Source organism: Equus asinus, chromosome 2 (genome assembly GCF_041296235.1).
Source record: "Equus asinus isolate D_3611 breed Donkey chromosome 2, EquAss-T2T_v2, whole genome shotgun sequence".
NCBI classification, from domain to species: Eukaryota; Metazoa; Chordata; class Mammalia; order Perissodactyla; family Equidae; genus Equus; species Equus asinus.
Genome location: NC_091791.1, coordinates 29102561 through 29124028, shown reverse-complemented (window position 1 = coordinate 29124028; position 21468 = coordinate 29102561). Strand labels below are relative to the sequence as shown.

General features: G+C 38.2%; 1 protein-coding gene across 3 annotated transcripts in view; it reads left to right on the top strand.

The window, feature by feature from the left end:
• The window catches only part of SLF2 (SMC5-SMC6 complex localization factor 2), a 42385-nt gene extending 24545 nt beyond the window's left edge, over positions 1–17840 (top strand). For 2 of the 3 annotated variants that reach the window (XM_044752469.2, XM_044752471.2), the window contains exons 12-20: positions 2692–2794; positions 3397–3573; positions 4767–4864; positions 5422–5509; positions 7144–7275; positions 7720–7797; positions 9924–10010; positions 12299–12367; positions 14547–17840. In XM_044752469.2, the coding sequence (XP_044608404.1) occupies positions 2692–2794; positions 3397–3573; positions 4767–4864; positions 5422–5509; positions 7144–7275; positions 7720–7797; positions 9924–10010; positions 12299–12367; positions 14547–14582 (868 nt within the window). In that variant the 3' untranslated portion in view covers positions 14583–17840. Of the gene's footprint in view, positions 1–1939; positions 2225–2691; positions 2795–3396; positions 3574–4766; positions 4865–5421; positions 5510–7143; positions 7276–7719; positions 7798–9923; positions 10011–12298; positions 12368–14546 lie in introns of those variants that run through there. The other variant, XM_044752478.2, reaches the window with a different exon arrangement.
• The last annotated feature ends 3628 nt before the right edge of the window (positions 17841–21468 follow it).

Sequence of the window (21468 nt, the reverse complement as noted above, 5' to 3'; positions counted from 1 at the left end):
CATTGTGAGAATATATTCATCTTCACTTCTGAGAAAAATGCAAATTCTTATTACTTGGTATATCTAAAACCAAACTCTTCTTCTCTCCAGTTTTCTTTATACCCCACACTGGATCTCTTGTTGCTCAGTTGTAATCTGTATCTGAAAATATGATGGAAATTGTCAGATAAAGGCTATATTCCATCACTTTACATAGGAAAAATAATGCTTTCCTAGCCCATCCAAAAACCCTAGACATAACTAAAATACTCAAACACCTATATTTAAAAAAATAAAATATGAACTGTTTTATTATTTAACATTTAATGAACTCAGTGTGTGGTAATTTTGCACGTTGTATGCAACAGATTTGAATTTTTTTTTTCTTCACTATAGTGAGCAGATACCATAATAATGAAATAAAGATATATAATGATTGCAATAAGACATAGTAAACACAAATAACATTTAGCAAAATAGGGTTTTCTTTTTAGTTGCTTACCAATTGAAGAGTTGCCTCAGTCAGGTGTGGTGACCGGAGCAGGGAGGAGGTAGCTGTCGTCACTTTTGCTGTGTAGTGGTAGGCAGAGTTGAGCATAGGCATGCAGGGGCGAGCTGGTGAAGGAGTGAATGAAATGTAATGAAATGCCTGTTCCAACAACATGGGCACAAGACTGAATCCTGTTGAGATAGGACCACAACTCACTCTTCTCTCACTAGGGCTCACGTGCAACTTACCTGTTTTTGCTGGTTTGTATATGCATCTTCATAATAACAAGTCTCTATACAAATAGCAGATTTGGACTAAAAAATATTTGAAGGTTGTTAGAGTAAATATTCAGATAGAAAGAGTAAGATGTTAAAGGATACTAGTATGGTTCTTTTCTTAAACATTATTCTGCTAGATATACAGACTTAAAATTTGAGTCCCAGCCTCTTTCTATTCTATATTGCATCAGTTCTCACATCTCACCTCTTCCTCTACCTATGTCACAGCGGTTCCTTCCTTTTTATTCTCAGTGTCAGTCTAATTCAGATCCCCTTTGCATGCCTGGCCTGGCAATAATCTCTTTTCCCCCAGGAGCTTCCACCTCTAAAATCTTTATTCTTTTCACTGTTGGAAGATTCCTTTTATGAAATAGCCTTGAACTTCGTTCTCCCTATTCTCAAACCTTTACACTTCATTGTTAAGACTCTACAGTTTGTCTCTGACCTATTTTCTATTTTCTTCTGACCAAATTGATCTGCTTATTGTTCCTCCACATTAGCCGTTGTTGCATTGGCCCTTCCTCATGCTGCTCCCTCACCTCCATCCTCTGACTGCTCACCAAAATATTACCTGTCTCACTTTTTGAAGCACTGTTTATTAGAGCAATCCATCTTAGGGGATGGGTTAAATAAACCATGGTGCTTTAATAATAATCATCACAACTACAAACACATATTGCTTACTATGTGCCAGGCAGAGTTCTAAGGGCTTAACATATAGTACTTCATTTAATATCACTACAACTATTAGCTAGTGTTTTCGTTCCCATTTTACAGGTGAGTCAGGCACAGAAAGGTTAAGTAACTTGCCTTAGGTTGTTACAGCTAGAGGAGGACATAGGACTACCAAGCAGATATTTTTAAAAATAAGAAAGTGCTTCACATATAGTTATGGAAATATCTCCAAGATATGTTAAGTGAAAAAAGAAAGGTTCACAACAGTATATAGTATGCTCCCATTTGTATTGCAAGTGGAGGGGGCGTATATTCATATTCATTTGTATGTACATAAAATGCCTGTGGAGGAAGGACTAAAACTAGTCATGCTTGTCAGTGAGGAGGGGAAATGGGTGCTGGGAGGACAGTTCTTCACAGCATACTGGGTGTTGATACCTTTTGACTTTTTTTTAACCATATGAAGGTATTATTTATTCAAAAAATTAAACAAGAAAGTATTGTCTATTTTTTGAAGGCCAAGTTCATGTGTCTCCTCTTCCACGAATCTTCACTGATTACCTCAACCAAAATGGGGATGCTTAGAATTGTTTCTTCAGGGCTGGCCCTGTGGCTGAGTGGTTGAGTTCGCGCACTCCGCTGCAGGTGGCCCAGTGTTTCGTTGGTTCGAATCCTGGGCACGGACATGGCACTGCTCATCGGACCACGTTGGGGCGGCATCCCGCATGCCACAACTGGAAGGACCCACAACGAAGAATATAATACAACTATGTACCGGGGGGGCTTTGGGGAGAAAAAGGGGAAAAAAAACAAATAAAATATTTTAAAAAAAAAAGAATTGTTTCTTTATATTGCCTTGGCAGTTTCTTTAGGCCAGTCATGAGGCCTTTAAATATTATGAGTTCTTTGTAGTGAGAACCACCTTCTCTACATAGCTCTCTGACACCAAGAGCCACGAGTATAGTGCCTTATAAAAAGTAGCGTTCAAGGGAAAACTAATCCGTAGAGAGGAAATCAGATTGGTATTTACCTGGAGTGGGAGATAGTGGATTGACTTGGATCTGGCATGAAGGGACTTTTGGGGGTAATGGGAATATTCTATTTCTTGATTCAGATGCTGGTCACACTAGTATATATACATTTATCAAAACTTAAAATGGGTATATTTTATTGTATGTAAATTATACCTCAATAAAACTTACTTTTCAGTATTTCTTAAAGTAATTATTTTGTGCCTAATTTCCTATTGCTTTATTCACTTTTTAATAGTTCTGAAACACAGATGACATTGGGGGAAAAAGGAAGTGAAGATTCATCTTTTAAGCCAATTTTTTCAACTCTTCCTGAAACCAACATTTTAAATGTAGTTAAGGTAGGAAAAAACTTTTGTATGTCTTTAGCACAGAGATGGAACTCTTTAGTTTTGTGCTTAATGTTTTAAAACAAAATCACTAGTGTTTCCAATCTCTGAAATTTTTTAGCAATAATCTTTGTGTTAGAGGTTGTTTTTATTTTTGTTTTAATATTAGGAGTGAAAGGGAACTTTAGATTGGAGTTATGTAATTAAAATAGTTCTAGGAATACTTTTACCAAAAACCTTTTTGAAACTAATATTTTTTGAAACCAATAATTTTTTAGAGGATGTATGACGAAAAACTTATTACTTACAATGTAACTTAGTGATCAAGAATTAGTAACAGTGTTAAAACATTTTTAGTGGCTGAATCAAATCAATGATATTGAACTGTTAAGAAGAAAATCTTGAAAATCAAAAATGGAGAAGAAAATATTTATCCAGTCACCTAACTCAACTGTTAGCATGACTGTTTCTTGCCTTCTTTTTCCTAGACGGCTAATGTTTTATTTTCTTTATAGTTCTCTTTTGCATTTTTTGTCAAAAAGTTTTCTGTAACTTAAGCTCTTCAAGTAAAATGTATCTCCTTAAGTTGTTTTGTCTCTGCATTTGTTTCACAGTTTCTAGGCTTGTGTACATCTATACATCCAGAAGGTTACCAGGATCGTGAGGTAATGTTGCTGATTTTAATGTTGTTTAAAATGAGTTTGGAGAAACAGCTGAAACAGATTCCTCTAGTGGACTTTCAAAGCCTCCTGATAAACTTGATGAAAAACATCAGAGATTGGAACACAAAGGTAATGTGACTTAAAACTTTAGTATTGGGTTTTTTTTGTATAGCATCACAATTTGACTTTCATAGTGTATGCAGAATTAATAGTTTCTAAGCTCAGTTAAGATCTTTGGCAGATGAAAAATAAACTGAGGAAGAGACTGTCTTTGTTGGAACTGTATTATTTAAATTTGTGATAACTGAATCTTTTCTAAAACCGCAGCTATTCTTTCAATAAAAAAAGTGTGTTTATTGGGGATTTACTGTGGGCCAAGTATATTATAATGTAGGTACTAGAGATACAGCTGTGAAAAAGATAAAACCCTTGTCCTCATAGCAGTTTTATCCTAGTCAGTGGGTTAGATAATAAGCAAAGTGTAGGTTATAGTAGGTCAAGTTCTAATACGTGCTACAGATTAAAATAAAGCAGGACATGGGTATAGAGAGTAGCAAGGCAGGGGTGCTCTGCTATTGCAGATGAGGCAGTCAGGGAAGTCCTTTCAGAAGTGACCTTTGAGCAGAGACCTAAATGAAGTAGTGGAATGAGTCACGTATACAACAAGAATTTGAGTTGAACTTATGCAGCCATATATAATTTTTGTTAAGTTTTTAAATATATTTTTCAGCCTTTTGTGGTGGGAAATTTCAAACATGTGCAGAAGTAGAGAGAAGAATGTAATGAACCCCTAAGTACCTATCACCCAGCTTCAACAATTATCACAACATAATCAATCTTGTCTTGTCTGTTACCCTCATCCCATACTTCCTTTCCCTACTCAGGGATTAGTTTGAAGCAATTCTGTTAGACTTTAAATACTAGAATAGTTGAGGATCCCTAAAATGCAAGAAATCCCAGGTCAGGAATATGTTGATCTTCTGCAACTCTCATTGTACACCTTTCGGAACTGGTATTTGTATTTAGATTACTTTTTTCTTCCAAGAAGTACTGTTTAAATACAGATACAGATGTGATGTAGCACAAAACATGAATGCCAGATGAAATTCTGATAAATGTATCTGGTTAGTCTGTTGTAGAGTTTAAGACTGAATCTCTGTACTGTGTACATTTTAGCAGGTTCTAAACTCCACGCTGTTTCTAAAAATGAGTGTTCTTATTGTAATAACACTTCCATTAGGGCAAGAAGAGATGTGGATAATCTATTAGATGTTTGACTCCATTGTCTTATTTGAAAAATCTTGTTCATTCTTTGTTTTCAGGTGCCTGAACTCTGTCTGGCCATAAGTGAACTCTCCAGTCATCCCCACAATCTTCTGTGGTTGGTACAGCTGGTGCCTAACTGGACGTCACGTGGAAGGTACTGAAAAGTGAGAATTAGATATTAAGAAAATTTTATAATGTTTACATGAATGGAAAGCTTTTGGGACCTTTATTTCCTTTCATCACTCCTTGACTGTTAGACCAGAGTCTTTTATTTCATATTCAGCTGTGGGAAAAGGCATTGGCATTCTGATTCTGACACTTAACTTAGATCATTTTGTAATATTCTTGATTTTTAATTTTAGCTTATCTGATAATTTACATGGTACATACCATGAAAGTGAATGAAATAGCATTTTCTTTGCTTTAGTAAAAATAAATTCCAGCAGTAAGATAGATTTTCTATCAGTAAATCAGCAAGGTCAAAGATAAAGGCTCTTTAATGATTTGCCTGAGCTTCAGGCAACTCTAACTTTATGTAGAAAATTTTACATGAAAATTATACTGTCCTGTTAAAGCTCATATCTTCTTGGATACCCTTCTCTTGAAAGATTAGCTGTTTCCAATTAGAAGAACTCCTTTTGGCTCCTTCATTTGCTTCTCAAGCAATATTGATTAAAATACATTCTAAATACTTTTAAATTCTAATTCCAGGCAACTGAGACAGTGCCTCAGCCTAGTGATTATTTCAAAGCTTTTGGATGAGAAACATGAAGATATCCCCAATGCCAGTAACCTGCAGGTATAAATAACATTTTTGTTCTCTTTTAATAAATGGAGAGTTGGTGAGGTGTAGGGAAAAGTGATGAATCCAGAGTCAGAATCCTGGGGTTAGATCTCAACTCTCGGGCATAATACTATTCATGTATTCTTTTTTTTTTTTTTTTTCCTTTTTCTCCCCAAAGCCCCTCCAGTACATAGTTGTATATTCTTCGTTGTGGGTCCTTCTAGTTGTGGCATGTGGGACGCTGCCTCAGCGTGGTTTGATGAGTGGTGCCATGTCCGCGCCCAGGATCCGAACCAACGAAACACTGGGCCGCCTGCAGTGGAGCGCGTGAACTTAACCACTCGGCCACGGGGCCAGCCCCTATTCATGTATTCTGTAGAATGGTACTTAACTAATGAGATCCAGTTTCTTCATCTGTGAAATGGAGGTGGTATCGCACTCTCTACCACATAGGATGGTTGTAGACAATTAGATGAATTAATGTATTAAAACTTCTGGGAAAATCATAATATGACATTTTTTATTAAATTAGTTCACTTCATCAAGGTTAGCAATTTTATCAGAAGAGCTTAAAAGTGGTTGCCCTCCATTGCTTGTTCAGTCATGAATTTGTCATGTATATATGAGTGTGTAAACATGTCCTATGGAAGCTTCACTCCAAGAAGTCCTGAAAGCTTTTTACCAACATTAATGACATTAATGGGGCTACTCACAGTTGGATTTGAAAACTTAACGTAGAATCTAATCTAGATGCGGTGTTCTTGTTTAAATTGCAATTCAGTACATGATACTCTATTAGGTCCTAGAGATAAAGAAATGAATTAGAGGCTCTGCCCTTGAAAACATAATCTAGTGGTTGAAACAAAATAAACCAGCCCTTGTGGTCCAGTGTGGCCCACAGTGATAGAAGTATATGCACGGCGTGCTGCGGGACAGAGATGGAAAGGGACGGCTGGTTTCTGCATTAGTAAAGTTGAGGTAGATTTCATTCCAGATATATGGGGACCACTCCTGAGCCACCAGAGTAATTAGCAAATAGCTCTTAATCCTTTCAGTGTATTTACTGCCATCAAAAAAGAATTCTTTTCAAAATTCAATAACTTCTGCTCACAGGGAGATTCAACTTTCAAATAATTTCACAGAGAAAGCACTCCCTTTGACCTCTATTGTTATGCCATTTGGTCTCCCCCTTAAGCTTTTGTCCTCAATTACAAGTACTAAATATTTCATTTAAAATCCCTTTTAAGCAATTGAGACTTTTTTTTTTTAAGATTTTATTTTTCCTTTTTCTCCCAAAGCTCCCTGGTACATAGTTGTATATTCTAGTTGTGGGTCCTTCTAGTTGTGGTACGCAGGACGCCACCTCAGCACGGCCTGATAAGCGGTGCCATGTCCGCCCCCAGGATCCGGACCAGCGAACCCCTAGGCCGCTGAAGCAGAGCGCGCGAACCCAACCACTCAGCCACGGGCCTGCCCCAATTGAGGCCTTTTAAGTAAAGGAGAAATGGATATCACTGGACTATAAAGAAAACTAAAGGGGCAAAATTAAAGAAGGCAAAATGAACAGAGGACACACTGAAGAAAGGTAGCCTAAGAAAAAGCAACTGTATTCCTTAGCAATATTCAGTATCTCCTCTTTCTTTTGATAGGTATCAGTCCTACATCGCTATCTTGTGCAAATGAAGCCTTCTGATTTGTTGAAGAAAATGGTCTTGAAGAAAAGGACTGAACAACCAAATGGCACTATTGACGAGAGTCTTCATTTGGAACTTGAAAAGCAGGTATCCAGGGCTAGGTCATCTCAAAAGAGTACATATGAGCATAACTTCCTAACACTGATAGCATAGGCATTTCTGGAATTAGAGACTAGATACATTCTAGCAAGCACAACTATAAAGTGAATGATATTTTTTATTTTTGCTGTCATGAAATTATTCAGGAAAACTTGAAAGTTGAGAATTGAGGTAAAATGATGGTTTTTGGTAATTAACACTGGGAGTATATTTTCTGGCCCTTTACTAGTGCAGTCCTGAGGTAGTAAATGGAATGCACTTGAGTTAGAAATCAGAAAGCCTGGGTTAAATGCTTGGCTTTTCCCCATTTACCAGCTTAGTTGACTTTAGCAAATCCTTAATCCTTCCTGGGCAGCTTTCCTAATGTGTAAACTGGATTGTCATCTATGCCAGCTAATTCATGGATGTTTATTTTATTCATTTTCCTTACAGGCATATTACCTGACCTACATTCTTCTTCATTTAGTTGGTGAAGTTAGTTGTTCTCATTCTTTTTCTTCTGGACAACGGGTGGGTAGTTTTTAGTGATTTTTTTTGTTTTTAAGAAGTGTCACTATTGATGGAATGCATGAACATTCTTTATATAGGAGAAAACTTAGTAAAAGTTAACTTTGGATTTGCTATAGAAATCCCATTGTACACTGGATAGAGGGAAGTAATAGTAACCTTGCAACCATATCATTGACAAGAATTATTTGTCTGTAAATGTTCATTCTGGAACGAACTTAGTAGAATAGAACTTATTGGAATAGAACTTAGCCATCACAACTTGGCAACAGTGTAATACATTAGTAAGATATCAAGGTCACTAAATACCAAATGGGCCAGCTCTTAGCTGGTATCTTCTCTTCTCCCAGTCTACTTTTTTTTTTGTTTAGAAATATTTGCCTTCAAAATTAAACTGATGATAAGTCAGGCTACTTCAGATAGACATTTCTTTTTTGTTGTTGTTTTTCTGCTTTTTTTCTCCCAATCCCCCCAGTACATAGTTGTGTATTTTTAGCTGTGGCTCCTTCTAGTTGTGGCATGTGGGACGCCGCCTCAGCGTGGCCTGACGAGCGGTGCCATGTCCGCGCCCAGAATCCAAACTAGCAAAATCCTAGGCTGCTGAAGCAGAGTGCACAAACTTAACCACTCAGCCACTGGGCCAACCCTTTTTTTTTTTTCCTGCTATATCTGATGTCTCCAGATAGACATTTCTGAATTATCTCCCATATTAAGATTTTCATTTTGAATTATTCTATTCTTCCCATAGTACCATGATCCATACTCCTGGGGAAAGTTCTTGTTTAATTCCTCATGTTTCACACCTTAGGTAATCCAACCCCTGTCTTAAAATTTAGTATCTTAGGCATAATGAAAAGGACACAAGACTGGTCCGTGTGTTTTTATAAACACTGTAGTACATACAACCTATGTTTGCTTTTCTGATTGAAACCTAATGTAGTCAATTATCTGTAATGTTCTTATATGGTCTTCACATTTTTTTTCTGATTAAGAACGATCATTATTGTTTAAAAATTCAATTATTATAAAACCATATAAGGTAGAAAGTGAGAGATTCCTAGAATCCATTGCCCTCCTGTAAACTTCTCCATAATGTATGCATATTATATGACTCCAACAAAAATGGGGTCATACCATTCATACTATTTGCCACTTGTCTTTGTATTTTCACTTTAATATGTTAGCATTTCTGTCTAATAACTATAGTATTTGAAAAGCTTTATTGATGAACATTATCCTTTTTGTGATTCCACACAGTGCTAACGTGAACATGCTTATTCATATATCTCTACCAACCTATGCAAGCATTTCTATAGGGTAAATCCCTAGAAGTAGAATTGCGAAGTCAAAGGTTATAAATTTTTCAAATTTTACTTATTTTAAGATAGCTGTCGGAGGCTGGCACAGTGGCGCAGCGGTTAAGTTCACACGTTCCGCTTCAGCAGCCCAGGGTTCACTGGTTCGGATCTCGGGTGTGGACCTACGCACTGCTTATCAAGTCATGCTGTGGCAGGCATCCCACAAATAAAATAGAGGAAGATGGGCATGGATGCTTCCTCAAAAAAAAAAAAAAAAAGATAGCTGTTATCACATTTCCCTCCCAAAAAGCATCCATTTATATTCTCACCTTAATATAGTCAATCATACTATATGTATGAGAGTGACTGTTTTGGACTATAAACTTCTAAAACTTAAGACACTTAATTTTTCAAGGAACTATTATTAAAGTTTATATTCTTCATAGAGGAAAAAGTAGGTTAGCTGTTATTTGAATATTCTACTAGAGAATGTGTTAAAGGAAGGACTCTATTTAAATTTCTGGGCATTATGTCACAGTCTGAGCTCTAGGGTTAGTTTTCATTAATGTGCCTTAATACATAGCAAAATAACATGTATTTTTCTGTCTATTTTTTACGTTAATCAGCAGTAAACCGTAATAGTCTCTTGGTTGCGGCAGTTACTGCTTTCACTGACAGGCCTGCTGCTGTGCTGGGTGGTCAGCGTCAGAAATTGCTAAGTGGAGAGTGAGAGATTTTTAAATGGTTCTTAGTTGTTTTAACTACTTAATCTCCTCTGTTAATTTGTAATGCTTCAGAGTTGTTTTCATCTCTTGTGTTTGTTCTGCACAGAAACACTTTGTGCACCTCTGTGGGGCTTTGGAAAAGCATGTTAAGTGTGATATTAGGGAAGACGCAAGACTATTTTATAGAACTAAGGTAAGTGTGGGTTTTTCTTACATATTGTTAGCATTTTTGTTTAACTTTGGTTACATAATATTTGAGGAAGAGAAGCATATAAGCCTCTCTTTAAAAAAAAGAACATATGAGATTAGAAATATGACTTTCTCCTTAATAACAGAAATCATCTGAGTGTTTTTTGTTTTTGCTAAGGAAGACTCACCCTGAGCTAACATCTGTTGCAATCTTCCTCTTTTTGCTTGAGGAAAAGATTCAGCCTGAGCTAACATCTGTGCCAGTCATCCTCTGTTTTATATATGGGTTGCCACCATAGCACGGCCAATGAGTGATGGAGGTCTGCACTCGAGATCCAAACCTGTGAACCCCAGGCTGCCAAAGCAGAACATGTGAACTTAGCCACTAGGCCAAGGGGTCAGCCCCAGAAATCAGCTTTTACTAAGTTCTTCTAGCCAGAGTGAAAGTGAAAGGAAAAAAATCTCAAAGCAAATACATTTTTCATTTTAGTATACTCTCTATTCTAAAACTCATGACACCTAAGGAGAAAAGTGCTTCCAATACTAATGAAACTTACTAGTTTTTTCCCATTGTACAAATTAAGACCTTTGTGCTTAAGTTAGCTTCAAGGGTTAAAGCATTGTTTAAATAAATATATAAGTTTTAAAACAGTGGTTATAAAATTTCGTGATGGTTGAAAACTTTTGTTCATAGAGAAGAATTAATTTAGCTGTTATCCTTTGAATATTCCATTAGAGAATGTTTTAAAGGAAGGACTTTTCAAATCTCTGAGTCCTACATCACCCAGTCTGAGCTCTAGGATGGAAATAATTCTGCAGCAAACTTGCTTTTTTCTTAAAGGTTTAGTATATGCAAAGACAGTAGAAAAGCTGAATATGTGAGTATGGAGTTAGGAAAGGAATTTTAATATTGATAAAATGATTTGAAAATTGTTCCTGAAACATAAAATTAAACACCTCTTCTTTAAAAACTTTTTTGTCTAAGGATTTTTTTTTATTCCAAATCATCTTTTAGCTTTTGTAATGTAAAGCTGATTCTTTTTTGCCACTTGTGTTTGGATAGTCATTGAATGTGAAGGTTCAGCTTTGTAACTTTATATCTTAACGTTAGTTAGCTGTAAAGGGTCGTCATTTCAACAATGTCCGTTTGGATTTAGTATCTGTATTTATTTTAGTAGATTTAAGTTAAGTACAGAAATGAGCGACTAATGAAGTTGTATCAGATTGCAGAGTTTCAAATATATTTAGGGGATAGCTCTTCGCCTTAGAGTGGAAATCATGGTTTCAGAAGCACATTCTTTTGAACGTTGATTAGAATTACTGGCCCGTAGAACTTGGTGGTAGTGGCTACTGCTGACAGACATGCTAAAAGGGGACCACCCAAGGTTTTTGTTTCTTAAAGCCAAGAGCCGGCAGAGATTGGTGCGCGGGCTCTTCTTACTTGGAGTGGAGAGTGACGGAGAGGTCTGTGGAAATTGCTCCAGGGGATGGTCCTGCTGAAATAGATGAGTTGCGTGCCTCTCCACAAGCCTCTAGTAGAAAAGGTGGTGATTGTTTTGGAGAAACTGAATCTGCTGAACTCTAAATGAAGAAAAATAGCAGACCTTGCAATTTACTTTCTAAACTTAAGGCAGCTATAAAATTCCTGACTGACTTAAAACATTTTTCTCAAGCAGTTATGTTCAAGAGCTAATTGAGAACCTCTAGAGTGGTAGAAAAGTTTGAGTTTCTCACAAAGACTTGCTAAACCTCCAAATATAGGAACATACCAGATATGGATTCATAGTACTGTGCAAAATCCTAAGAAGGCATAACAGTGAATTTTGGATCTTCTGATAATGTGGAAAGGAACGAACAACAACCATTTTTTGTGGCCTTGAGTCTTTCAAATAGAAGCTGGGAAGGCAGGGAACAACCAAAGCCTTGAGCCCTGTAACAAAGCCCACCTGTCAGCTTCTCTATCTGGGTGTTCAAAAGCCAGCAAGTTGAAAATGTAAGTGTCTTGAAGGCAAGGAATATGTTTTTCTGGATGATCTTCAGTAACTAATGGGAAAATGGAGTCCTAAGCACTCAGTATTTTAGATTATGGTGATGAAGAAAAGTCTTATTAGTCACTGTGATTTGAAAGCCTCTCCAGAAGATGAGTTTATTTTATCTTTCTTGACAAAAATCAAATTGAGTTGTTGGGTGTGGGCCTGTCACAGCTATCAGATCTTTTGTATCGAGCGTTAAATTGATTTTAGGTGAGGATGTTTTGATCTAATCCCTTTTCCCCTTTTTGATATTTTTAAGGTGAAAGACTTGGTTGCCAGGATACATGGAAAATGGCAGGAAATAATCCAGAACTGTCGGCCTACTCAGGTGTCATTTTATTAAACAATTTTGTTTATTCTTAATAATTTTGTTAAATGATATTTCTCCATACTTTTGAATAAAGTATGACAGAGCATTTGCTTCTAAGTATCTTAAGATAAACTGAAAATTCCCCTGTAATAGTTTATGTATGTTTTTTAGGTTTTTTTGCTTTATATTCAGTTTATTTCCAGAGGTGGTTGAGCCCATTTTAAAACGTTACATTGCATCAAATGGAGGTTATTTCGTGAGGAGCATTTTTCTTAACAGCTTCATTAAAGACAAAATTCATATGCCATGTCATCCATTTAAAGTATACAGTGGTTTTTAGTATATGCACAGAGTTGTACAACCATTACCACAATCTAACTTTAGAACATTTTTGTCACTCTAAAAAGAAATCACATACCCGTTAGCAGTCACTCCTCATTCCCCAACACCTGTGCTCCCATCCCCACTCCCCCCAAGCCCTAGGCAACCGCTAATCTACTTTCTGTCTGTATAGATTCGCCTGTTCTTTACATTTCATATAGAAGAAGTCATATACTATGTGGTCTTTGATGAGTGGCTGAGTGCCTTCTTCCATATAACATAAAATTAAGTGAATCCGTGTTGTAGCATGTATTTCCTTTCTATTGCCAAATCAATATTGTATGGATATATCACATTTTATTATCCACTTAGTAGATGGACTTTTGAGTTGTTTCCACTTCCTGGCTATTATGAATAATGCTTTCATGAACATTTGGATACAGGTTTTTGTGTGAACGTATGTTTCAAATGAAAACATCTTGAGCATATACCTGGGGGTGGAATTGCTAGGTCATATGGTAACTCTGTGTTAAATGTTTTGAGGAACTGCCGGACTGTTTTCCAAAGTGGCTGCACCATTTTATATTCCTGCCAGAATGTGTGAGCTTTCTAATTTCTTCACATTCTTGCCAACCTGGTTATTACCTGTCTTTTTGACTGTGGCCATAGTAGGGGGTTGGAAGTAGAATCTCATTGTGGTTTTAATTTGCATTTCCCTAGTGACTAATGATGTTGAGCGTCTTTTTATGTGCTTATTGACCATTCATATAGCTTCTTTGGAAAAATGTCTATTCAAATCCTTTGCCCATTTTGTAATTGGGTTTTTTATCTTTTTATTATTGAATTCTAAGAATTCTCCATATGTTCTAAATACAAGTCCCTTATTGGGTGTATAATTTGCTAGTATTTTCTCCCATTCTCTGTGTTGTCTTTTCACTGTCTTCATGGTATCATTTGTGCAACAAAAGTTTTTAATTGTGATGACGTCCAGTTGTATCTGATTTTTTTCTCTTGTCTCTTGCGCTTTCGGTGTCATGTCTAAGGAGACTTTCGGTGTCATGTCTAAGGAGACTTTGCTTAAGAGGGGCATTGTTTACCACCTGTTATTAAGTTTGCCACCCTGCTTGTTTACACACTAACTGACGTAGGATTGTCTAAAATGATGCTTCTCAGATTTTAATGTGCAGAGGCATCAACTGGGAACCTGCTGAAATGCAGATTTTGACTCAATAGGTCTGGGGTGGGACCTGAGATATTCTTCATTTCTAACAGGTTCTCAGATTAATACCAGTGCTGCTGGTCCAGAGCCAATATTTTGAGTAGATAGGGCCTAGAAGTTGTTTATGTTTTATATCAAAGTAATAAGAACGCTGAAGATTAGTTGGGAAAAGCACTCCCAATATTTATGGCGTTTTGACTCTTTTGCTGTTGATGTCGTTTGTAAGATATATATGCTTTTTTAGAGAAATCTTTGAGAAATCTTAAGCTAGTGTTTTGTTGTTTTTTATTTTAGTTTCTAACTTCAATAAACGATTTTTTAGCTAGCCAACTTTGCTGATGTGTCATTAAAACAGAAAAGAATGTAATACCAAAACTTTATATTAATCAGCTTAACATTTTACCTAATCTTCTTAAATATGACCCTCCACATGTTAGTGAGGAAAACATCTTGTACTTGTTTTATACTTTTTTTTAATTGTTAGACTACAAAGTGTAAAACTTGAATCTGATTACCATAAATTTTCAGAGAAATGTTCAATATGAAGATTATTACTTTCATTATCAAAGCCCATTGTCTGATGATTAGTAGTTTTATAAGGATTAATGCATAATCTGATTTTCTTTTATCCTGTTTTTTCACCCTTCCCCTTTCTAGGGGCAGCTTCATGACTTCTGGGTACCAGATTCTTAACAAGATTTACAGCAGCAAAAATATGAACCAAGAGAAATTCAATGAAAGCTTTCCTGGAGGAGTAGAATGGATTACTACAGAATCTAGTGGAATGCTAAGAAAATGTGCAGCAAATGTGCCACTTGAATATCTAGTATGAAACTGGTAATGAAGAAATTGCCATTTCTGAAGCAGATATGAAACACAATCTGCTTAATTAAGGCAACTGGCCTTTTAAAAGAGCAGAATCCTGTAACGAGAGGGGAGGGGTAGAAGCAGCTAGTAGTTGCATGTGTAACCTGCCCCTATTAACTCCTTTTGTTAAATTGTAAGCCAGTTATCTTGTTTTTTTCTTTTTTTTGTATTTGTGGCACTTGGATTATCACACGAAACATGTAAGAAAGAGTTTGGACCAACTTGAGGAGTTGGACGTGCAAACCAAGAACAAGTTCCAGCTGGATTTAGTTTTCCCTCTTGGTTATGTTAGGACTCAAAGGGAAAGCTTAGAACTGAGTTCAGTAACAAAAAGGATAAATCTCTTCTGTAACTCTTATAAACCACAGGGAGGTTTCAACCCATGCATTTTCCTTCACTGTTCAAGATTATAAATCTGTTACTGTTTTCAAAATACATGTAAACAAACAGTTGAAAAACAGAAGTTTGGTATATTGTCAGATCCCCTTACGAGGATGAGGTTAAGCTATAAAATAGTGGCTCTGATTTTATGCCAAAACATTCATATGCAGTTTGTTTTGGATTTCTTTTAAGCGCATTTTTTTTTAAATGCTGGTTAAATCTTAGAATCTTGGCTAAATGTTAGCATTCTGGCCCTTGTAGCCATATTACAGAAGTCTATATTGTAAAAGCTTAACAATCTGGACAAGTTTCCAAAAACCTTACTTCCCTTCATATATAGCCTTGGCAGAGACCTGGATGGCGTTTATTCTTTGGGACACTGTGTGCACGTGTGTATATGCACACACGTGTGTGCTTGTATTTTAAAGTTGCACTTGAAAACCACAGCTGCTCTAAATTCTTAAACACTGGAAAGCCATCCTTTGGTTAAATGGTGGAGGGTTAGAAGTGCGCATGCTGGTCTTAGCCCAAGGGCCCTTTGAAGCCTTTGGTAGTTAGAGACGCTTACTAGCTAACTGAAAAATTCTTTTGTTGGCTGAGTGTCCCTTTTAGGAGGGTTTCTTGAAAGAGAATGTCAGCTTCTTTCTTCTTTCTTTCAGTACTGACTTGGATGAACTGCTCTCCTGAGCACTCTCATGTCTCCGGTTGTGGGGGAAAGATGATGGAGGGAAAGGGCATTGGACTTCATGTGTATGGTTTGAGAGGGGAGGAAATAAATTTTGAAAAATAGCTTTCTACCTCTAAATTGAGGCTTAGGAGTAAAAAGCATTTAATCTTAAATTTATCATTTAAAATAGTATCAGTAACTTTTGAGCCCGTGTCAAGCATTGAGCAGTTAGAGATTTCATACAGAAGACTAAGTTAATCTAGTTCCCAAGAACCCCAGCTGAATGAGGCTCCAAGAGTCAGACCAACAGAAGTTTTATTTTGTGTTAAGTTTACTGGTAAGAATACTATTATCTTGATACTACCTCTCAAGGGTATTGTTAGAAAATGCCACTTATGGTTAATGAGATAGATACAAAGAGTTATATTTGACAGAAGCTTGAAACTCTGGCATCTATCTGCCCAACAATGGGAGCTTTCACTCTCTGTAATTTAATACTTTGTAGATACATTATTTGTGTGTAATTTTATAAGTGTTCATATTTTTCTCATTTTGCATTGTGTAAAGTGTACAAAATCTCAAAGTATAAAATACTGCTTATATTGCTTGTAATTACAGTGTGTAAATATTTTCTAATCGTGTACATTGACAGGGGGACAAGTGGGTTATTCAGGTTTTTTTTTTTAAGTAACCCTTTTGTATTGCAGTTTCAACAGAACTACCCATCAAATATAAAACCACTTTGATAAATTTTTATTTAACAATTCCAGTAAGAAAAGTTCTATTTTTAATTGTCTTTCTTCCATTAGAGAAAAATACTTCATCTGTCCCTTTAAAGTAAATAGCCAAACATCAGTTTGGGCCCTTATATTTATGACTCTGGTAGATGTCTTCGTCTCCAGGTCATATTCCAGTCAGTATTTGCATTTGGGTTCTCATAAAAATTTTGTGGTTCTCTTTTAGCAGAAGTAGCCCATGGTTTTTCTCCCAAAGCAAGTATTATCCTTCCCCCTCTTGAGTCTCCATGCTTTGTCTCCCTCCTGCTGCTGTTGCCCAGTGAATGGGGTGGTAGCAGGGGAGAAAATGTTCATTGCACAGAGAATGTCAGGCCACCTTTGGGACTTGGCAAACAAAGCTTGCACTGAGTGGTGGTGTGTTTGGCAATATTACTGTGCCAAAATCACCGTGTCTAATTTTCTGGATATATATGTCAAACTTATTACCCTTATTGCAAGCTGAAAATTAAGGTACTTGTAAGTGTTTATGCTTTTGTGTGTAACTGTTTGCCTTTTCTAAACTGCTTTTCTTGTTATCCAAAAATATAATTCTGTTAGTTATATCATGTTAAGCAAAGAGGCTCTCCATACACAAAACGCATCTCTGTAGCAGTAAAGTAACAGCATTTATACATTTTCTGTCTGTCTCCTGATGGCAGTGGTGCCTTTGTCACCTTTTGGAAGGTTGGCATTTTGTTTTTATTTTGAAGTACAAGTAATAGCTTGCTTTTGACTTCACAAAAATCTCCCCAGATGTAAAAGATAGAAAATGGCGTGTTGTCATCCAGGCTCAGTTGGAGCACTTGCATTTTTATTTCTGTCAAAACAAGTATAGTTGGTGGGGACTGGCCAGTATTAATGTGTGGAGTCTTTAAACCAAGAGTAATTTTTAAATTAAAAAAAAATAAAAATGTAAGAGGTGACCCATTAACACTGAGTTGGAGAGTTAGGGGAGGACTGTCCTGGTTTGTCTCTGAGGAGGCACGGTTAGGGTGCAGGTGGCTGCGCATGTAGGCCACAATCTGTGGTGGTGGTTTCTTGCTCATTTGCAGTGTGGCTGCACTTTGTCATCTGTGCATTCGTTTCCCTGGGCAGTCCTGTCAGCCAGTTCATCCACCAGCTCTTAGGCAGTTGACAAGTAAATGCAGATTGCCTTTTCCTTTCTTTCTTTTTTTTTTTTTAAGGATTTTATACTACATCTTGTTTAAAGTCCTATGAATGTATGTGTGTGTTATTAAAATGGCTTTTTCTCAGTTTGAACACGTGTTTGGTAATATTCGTTTCGGAGTGGGGATGGTTAAGTATCTGGAATGTCCTGTTTCTTCCCCTGCCCCATCTCCTAATTTTTAAAACTGATTTTTTCCTTTCTTCCTCTTGCTTTGGATTCTCCAATCAGTTTTTTAGCCTGATGTCACCTGTTTCTGGAATACAGAAAGGCATAGCTATACACAGTTCACTTTTCATATAACCTGATTAATAATTTGCCGTATACTTTGCTGTCAGGAGTTCAGTAATCTCATTCTTACATTGCCTCATTCACTCTGTTCATTCGACAACTATTGAGTAACTGCCACATGCTTGGCACTCTTGAGGATTCAGCGAGGAGTCAGTGATGAACAACATAAACAGAGCTCTCATGAGTCTTACTTTCTGGTATCCAGGTGAAAATACTTTCTATTACTGGGCAAAGAAGACTGGAAAAGAACACCCTTGTCCTGGCTCCTTCATTCTGGAGCCCAGGGCTAAGAAAGGGGAAGCCATACAATGCCAAGACAGGACTTAGGACCACCTCCATCCTGCCAGGCAGATACAGCTCTGGGTATGCCAGCTGGGGGCAGACATAGGTTGACACCTCCTCACAGGATAAACTGTTCTTATGGGCTCATGGAAGGATAGGCATGGTTGCATGGAACCCGAGGCGTTGGGTTCCAGAACCATGCCCATATTTCTTTCTCCTTTCTGACAGGCTGGTTTGGAAGAGACTGCCTGTGAGCATTTTTTTCGACAGGGGGGTGGTGGGGTGGGGGAGTGACAGCCCGGGCAAAAGCAGAGACATGCCTTAAGTACTTACTGGGAGGCAGGCAGCACATCCTTGTACAAGTTAAGGGCCTTAACCTTGCCCTTAGTCTTGACTTCAGATCCCAGATTCACTATCCCAGCCATTTGATCTTTGGCAAGTTTCTTCACCTCTGCGAGCCTTAGTTTCTTCATCTGTTAAAAGGAATGATAACGGTGTCTACTTGAGAGTTTTCGAGGACTAAATGAGCTAATGCATGAACAGTGCTGAGCAAAGTGCCTGGCATATGGCAAAAACTCGATAAATGCTAGCTGTTATTGTTTAGCTCTAATTTGAGACTTTTCTCAGATGAAAATTAAAATTGATCTTAATGCACTTTAGGGTTCACTGACATCTGAGCCAACCATATCTCTTAAAATTGTAGTGTATGTGTGTTCTATTCCTTCTGACACAAGGAGCCCCAGAGGCTTCTCTGTCCAGCTCTGTCTGCTGGTGAAAAATTACGTTTGTGACTTTTTTTTAAAAAATCCAACATGTTAAAGCTGAGAAAGGTGATGGTGGGTGAGTGATTTTCCAGCATTTGTGGACATGTCCTGATATTTCATTTTCCTTGCTAACCATTTCCCAAGCTGGAGTCAAGGGAGGGCAAACCAGAAGGCCCAGCTTTGGGTCTGACTCCAAGGTGACTGGCTGGGGGAAAAACTTAACAGGCAAAACGGGCTTCTGAGGCACAGAGGAACAGTGAGACTACAGCATTGTTGCACTGGTGACAGTCCCTTCTGAAGAAGCACCTCAGTTGTATATGTGGCCAAAATAAAGATCACACCACCAAAAGGGAGAGTGCTGGGCAAACCAGAGGTGGAGATGGCAAAGCAGGAACAGAAATGCTGCCACAGTGAACAGGAAGCAGGACAACTTGATTAGGCCAGAGTTCTCTTGCCTCAGGGCACCTCTGCTCACGTTTCAGGAGTTCATACCTACCCCCTTCACCTAGGATCCCTGCTACAGTTGAGTAACTGCTCTATGCAAAGCCTGGAGCCAAACGCTGGTGTTTAGGTGGCAGAGGACAACCAGCACTGCCCTCAGCCACCTTCTTACAGCGAAGTTGGGGAAAATAGCCTAGCAAAAACAAAACGCACGTTTTTGTTGTGTGTTTGTGAAATACGCCAGAAGGTTTTCAGATGGGTTCCTCTCACAGCCACCCTGTGAAGCAGCCAGGGTAGTGACTTTAAGGATGAATAACAACCTGCTCAAAGAATGACCTGCCTATGTCCCGGGGCACAAATATGTGGCTGGGTTAGGATTAATTTCTTGGTTTGATTTCAAATCTTTTCCACTGTCAGTATTCCCCTCATTCATATTTTATCGGCTTGATTTATAGGAAGGAATATTGTTAATCGAAGAGGCTTCCTAGAGAAAGTTCCATTAATTGCCATCGCATCTGATCATTTCAGTAGGTTCTGAGATTGAAGTGGGAGGATAGCAGAGATAAATGGATTGTGGTCTGAATCTATATTATCAGAGGTACTGAAGTAACTACCCAACTACAGTTTAGCAAGTGCCATGCTGGAACTCAGCATTGTGATTTACACATTTTGTTCCTTTGAAAATGTGTGAGGTTCTGAGTCTGCCATCAGGCATTTTAGAGGAGAAAGGCTTGCCTCATAGGGTATAGGTGAGTGGGATGCTGAACCTACCACCAAATCATTTTGGCCTACTTGCTACCTCCTAAGGTATCTGAAGTCAGGGCTGTGACTTCTGTGAGAACATGAGTTCTGTCCCTTGGCCCACTGGGCCCCTGCGTTTTAATTTCTCTCCTGTCTGGTACTGTGGGGCTAGCAGTCTTCCTGCCTTCCCTTCTCTGTCACCCCCCAGCCCACTTTCACACAGGACTGCAGATTTGTTTTTCTTAGCCATGTCTTTCCTGATCTTCCCAGCCTGGACTTCCTTACTCAATCCATCAGCTCTTTCAGGATTGTCTTCTGTGGTTTTTTCTAAACTACTTGCTGACTTTTCCCTTCTGTTTCCCACTAGGAACCCTCCTATCTCATCAAGTCAAACTCACTTTCCTCTCTCATGCCCCTTCCCTTCTGCCCACTCCCAGCACAGGTCTATGCATAAACTTGCACATTTCTGCCCTTGCGCTGATAATTCCCCTTCAGGCTTACCCGTCTTGCCTCTTCTCACGCTTTTCCAGTCCTGATTGTCCTCTCTGTAAACACGAGAATGACTTTCAAGGCAAGTTACTTAACCTCTTAGAGCATGTTTTCCCATCTATAAAATGGAGCTATTAACCCCTCAGGGTGGAATGAGGTTACAATAAAAAAACCGAAGCTGGACACTCTTTGTGAAAGTGTGTGTACACTTTAACGTAAGCATTTCTCCCCAGCCACCTCCCCCTCCACATACACACATCCTATTTACAGAGTGCTAGGGGAGGTGGAAGTGTGACGTGGGCCCTGCTGTTTATCCATCTGCAGTCACACAGAGCAGCCCAAACTATGAGATTATATATGAAGAAGTGCCAAACTGAGCTTTGGGAAATTCAGAAAAGAGGGATGATGTGTCTTTCCCACTGTCCCTTCAGTTAAATGATGACAGAGCCGCTTGAATCTTGTTTGCCCTCTCTCAGGCCAGTGCTCATCCACCTGTTTCCTCACCCCCTGCCTGCAGAGCTCAGACTCCTAGGCACATGCAAGAGTCAGTTTCCTTTGTCCTATGGCCTCATCATTTCGGTCTTGCTCTTGGGTGCCTATCAATACTGTCATGGATGAGGGAGGGAGGATCAAGGCCAGGTCACGGCTAGAGCTCTGGTGTGATTCAAACCCTAGAGGGGTCTTTAATAGGCATTGGGAAAGAGGCATAGCCTGA